This window comes from Cucurbita moschata, unplaced genomic scaffold, assembly GCF_002738365.1.
Source record: "Cucurbita moschata cultivar Rifu unplaced genomic scaffold, Cmos_1.0 Cmo_Scf00003, whole genome shotgun sequence".
Taxonomy (NCBI): Eukaryota; Viridiplantae; Streptophyta; class Magnoliopsida; order Cucurbitales; family Cucurbitaceae; genus Cucurbita; species Cucurbita moschata.
In genome coordinates, this window is record NW_019268519.1 from 6563948 (window position 1) to 6568767 (window position 4820).

The 4820-nt window shown below is 34.8% G+C and overlaps 1 protein-coding gene across 1 annotated transcript in view; it reads left to right on the forward strand.

The window, feature by feature from the left end:
* LOC111440829 (transcription factor IIIB 60 kDa subunit-like) overlaps positions 1-4820 on the forward strand; it is a 22784-nt gene that overhangs the window by 10984 nt on the left and 6980 nt on the right. The window contains exons 14-16 of the mRNA XM_023077632.1: positions 295-370; positions 636-703; positions 3686-3766. Coding sequence (XP_022933400.1) covers positions 295-370; positions 636-703; positions 3686-3766 — 225 coding nt within the window. The remainder of the gene's footprint in view (positions 1-294; positions 371-635; positions 704-3685; positions 3767-4820) is intronic.

Genomic DNA, 4820 nt, shown 5'->3' on the forward strand with positions numbered 1-4820 from the left:
ATGTTTTTTTTTTTTTTTTTTTCTAATGCGACTGAGGGAGCAGTGGACTAGAAACTGAAGAGTAGCTAGTGAAATTTGGGGTATTATGCTAGAATTACATTAAACAAAATGAAATCTAGTACCAAGTTTCATAACTGTTTTTACTTTAGTTCTGATCTTCAAGTTGTGCATGTAATTTGTATCAGTGGTTATAGAAACAAGGTTCTTTGGTTAGATACAGAAATTGAGATTCTATTTTTATTTACTTTTGTTTTCTTCCCGTTAAATCTCTCTTTGATGTGTTTTTTTTTATAGACTGATAAAGAATTGGACGGTGCACATGCGGATGCATCAAAAACTGTTCCTTCTACCGAAGAAGCTGAAAGGAAGGGTAACATGCAAATCCTTTACTTTATGATGCATTAATGGTTGTTGGTTTTCAATTTGGTTGATGTACGAGATTTATAAAAAGGATGGAAAACCCAAGCCAAAGGAGCTGAAGACTTCTCCAATCAGACAACAGTTAATCAAAGCTATATGTACTAAAAAGAGATGACAATTTACACCAAGAGATAACTAAGGAAGTCATCAAGAATGGCTGTTAACTATTTCTATTATTCTTTTCTCGTGGTCTGAGTTGCATGATGATGTTTCAGGAGCTCAAAGAGGACTTGACGATGCTTCTGATGAATCAGAAAATTGGTCTGATATTGATGATATTGAGGTTTCTTTCTTTCGTTCTTTCTTTTTTGCCAGTTCATTTCACTATGGATATTTGCATAAAAAGTTGGAAAGAAGTGTACTATAGAATATGGTATTTTTTCTAGAGGAATGATTCTCTCAATTGTGTCTACTCTAAGTGCATGTTTGGGAAAATTTAAACTTATTATTTATTATCCATTGCATTGACTCAATACCTAGCATTGTATGTGCAATGTAGAAGGCAGTGCAGAAATGCACCTGTGGTTGTTGGGATATTATAGGTTACTTTATACTTCAATTCTTCCGTTTGGATATCTGGCACATCTCTATTAAGACTTGTCTGCCACTTACTACTCAGTATAGTTAAAACGCAAGCCTGACTACATGGTCGGGTAATTATCAGAATTTTGGTTAACATTGAAGTTTATCTTGTGTGCGATGTCAAAGAATTGCACGAAAGTCTGTCATTCTTTCTTTAGGAGGTGCAGAAAAAATTCACCTTCATCTGGAGGAGCTTTATTGGTAAATTTTACAAGTTTATCATGCCTACTTCTGCTGCTCTTCATACCTGTGCAGCATTCTTTTCTGTTTCTTTTTCTTTCCTTCAACTGATCTCCTCCCATACTAACCTCATTTCTCCCTCACTTTTATTTTTTATTTAAGAAAAGGTAATTCACTAACGAGGTTTGTTAAAAAATCTGGACAAGAAAGCATATTTACAAATGGGAATTCCACACAGCAGAAATCGAAGTGAATGTCCTCATTTTTTCCATGTAAACATGTTGAACCTTTAGTAGTTATACCAATGCAATGCCTTTTTATTCATTTACTGTGAGCATACTGTTCCATTATGCTTATTCTTAGTTAAGCTTCTCAGAGCTTACATTTTTAGTGAAGAAAAAAGATCTCATTGGTAAATGAAATAAAAGGAGTTGAGCACTCCTAGCCACCACCAAAAGGTGTATTACATAAAGATCCCCATTTAGTGATTAAAGACGAAAGACTATAATCAGAAAAGGGTGTGAACTAAAAATAACTATTTCTATGAAAGTGTCAAAATTGGAAAACAGTGTCTGAAAATTTGATAATTTATATTACTCCAAAGAGACCAAAAGAGCACCATGTTAAAAGCCAACCATAACAACTTGTTTGGACCATAAAACGAATGATGCACAAAAATCAAAGCTAAGAGATCAAACACATTGTTTGGTAAATCCAAACTCCAACCAAAAGCTTTTAAAGTAGAAGTCCAGTATCCATAAGCAGAAGAACAACCAAAGAGGTGTTCTGGAGTCTCATTGTTAGACAAACACATAACACACCAAGAAGGAGTTAAAGAACAATGTGGAATATTGTCGTTGTAGACAATCAACAGTACCAATACCTCCCTTGAAAAAATCTTTATTTTCTTTGGATAATTATCTTTCCAGATAACAGAATAAAGGTTGTTTGAAGTTGGACCAGTCACAGAAAATGCTTTATTGTATTAGGATAAACATCTTTCCAAATAACAAAGGTTGTTTGAAGTTGAACCACTAGGTTGAATTAAATCTGCCATTAAAGAACTAACATAAAAGACTTTGAAGGGTCTAGAGGCCAAATCCAAGAATCATGTAAATTTCTCTAAGTAACCAAGGATAGAAGGTGAGAAAGATGAGTGCATTTGAAAATTTCAGCTTCATTGAGATTCCCTCCAAAGGCTATCCCAAACAGTATGTGTTGGATTCATAAAGATGCAATATCATGCTACCTGTTTGATAATTTTTATAACCGTGGTAAGGCAGGAGCTAATTTCTCACCATTTAACCATAAGTGTGCCAAAAAAATTGTATGTAGCCCATTTCCAACCCTTTTTTGAATGAGTACCAATGAGAGCGATGTTGAGACTAATGTGCTTCCAAGGAGACTTTGAAAAGCCCCCTTAAAATAGGAAGTGGTCATAAACATTCAGCATTCGGTAAGTAATATGTAGCCACAATAAGTTGTCACCAAAGAGCATTTTTCTCATGTAGAAACTGCCATATCCATTTAGCCAAGAGAGCCTCGTTCCATTGTTTTAATTACCAATCGCAAGGCATCCCTTAAGTTTGGAAAGTTGAGTTGTCTTCCAGTTTACATTGTGCATTCAAAATATTTTCTAACGAGTCACTTTTGAGGGAAGGTGGAACAATGAGAGGTAGTAGATTGGACAATTAGAGAGTGGTTTGAATAGGAGTATGCCTACCACCTTTAGATATACAGGCATATTTCCAATTGTGTAACTTGTGATGAATCTTCTCAGTGACATGCTTCCAAACAATTGAGCCTTTTGGATTCCCACCCCATGGACATATTTGCTTCCACTCCTAATGGCCTTTCCAGGGCATCGATCATTTTCACCTATGTGCCACTCTTTGCAATCCCTGGAAGCCGTAGCCAGGTAAGATAGGTAGAAGGCCAGGATCCTATTTTGCAACCAAAAAATCCAGCTACTGTTTCCAAGTCCACTGGAGTATTAATGCCCAAAATTTCACTCTATCCAAACTTTTTTAATGATCGACCAATGCATGGATTTGTGTAGCTTTGGATCTCTGACAAAGGTTCCAAGGAATAAAAGAGTTTTAAAGCAGTACTTTTACCAGAAGCATTTAGTGTCTGCTCGTTGCTGTCTCTCCAACATCTTTATCCTTCCCCTGCTTTTGTTTTTGTCTTTTTTTTTTCTCCTCTTTTTGTTGGCTTGTTTCCTTATTCTACAAGAATTGAATATTGAGTACCAACAAGCACTCTTGATTTTGGACACACTCGATTTTGAATATTTTTTCCTTGAGTAAAAAAAATAAATAAAGAAACAAAAATGTTTTATCTGGTTGTCTATAATTGTTGAGTGAATAAAGAAGGGTGAAATAAGGGGTTTTTAACTTTAGAGCATGCTTCTTTACATGATTGATCATCTTGAATTTTTCAGTATTCTCTCTTGATTCTAGACTTGATGCATAACCCACTCAAACATCAATATGTTGCATAGGTTGACGGGTATCTTCACAATGAGGAAGAGAAGCATTACAAAAAGATAATTTGGGAAGAGATGAACCGGGAGTATCTTGAGGTACATATTTTCATTCTATTTTCTTGGTTTTTAGACTTGAGAAAAGTTATCTCAGAAAAAAAGCGACATAACTGGACTATGCGTGTTGTGCTATATTGTTAAGAATGAGAAATAGAAATAGAATTGGGATCGAAAGTATGATCTTCATTCAGGTTTACCACGGTTAAATAGGATACAAACTATCAACTAATACCTAAAAATAGAAAAAATATATATCTAATTAAATCTGGTAAATAAATAAAATATACTATAAATCAAATCATAAATGGAAGAATATGAAGATATAATATCTAAGATATATTCCATAAATAATATATCTCAATACTCCCCCTCAAGTTGGAGAGTGTATGTTAATCACGTCCAACTTGTCTTTAACTTGTCTTTACCGTAGGTCAATAACACCCAAGTTGTCTTTCACTCTTGTCTTCCCAGTAATGAAAATATCTGTCAAAAAATAGACCGCCTTTGATTGGTTTGCATTTTTAGACTTTCAAGAAATTATTGAATTTTCAAGAAAGATGCAAGACTCAGAAGTAGGCCGCCTTTGATCGGTTTGCATTTTTAGATTTTCAAGAAATTATTGAATTTTCAAGAAAGATGCAAGACTCAGAAATAGACCGCAATGATTGACTCAAGGATTGATAACTTGTCCATTTAATTTGATTTGGAACAAGTGAATATCCTCCCTGATCACTTGTTGGTCCATGCATAAATGCTTTAGTGGATAATGACACCAAGATCGGTGTTTTGGATCACTTGAGAGGCTGTGAAAGAAAATACGAACATCTTGAATATGTCACCTTAGAGCTTGGTGAGAAATTTGAAGATGCTTATAACGTATTCTTGATATTGGATGATTGACGATGGTAAGGACTTCACTGATTGGTTAGGGTTTCACTCAATTTCATACTACTATCAAGATAGTTCGATCAGACAATGGGACTGAATTCCTATCTTTGCAACCATTCTTTACTTCTTGTGGTATTGAATTTCAGCGCACTTGTGTCTATACTCCACAACAAAATGGAGTCGTAGAACGCAAGCATCGCCATAT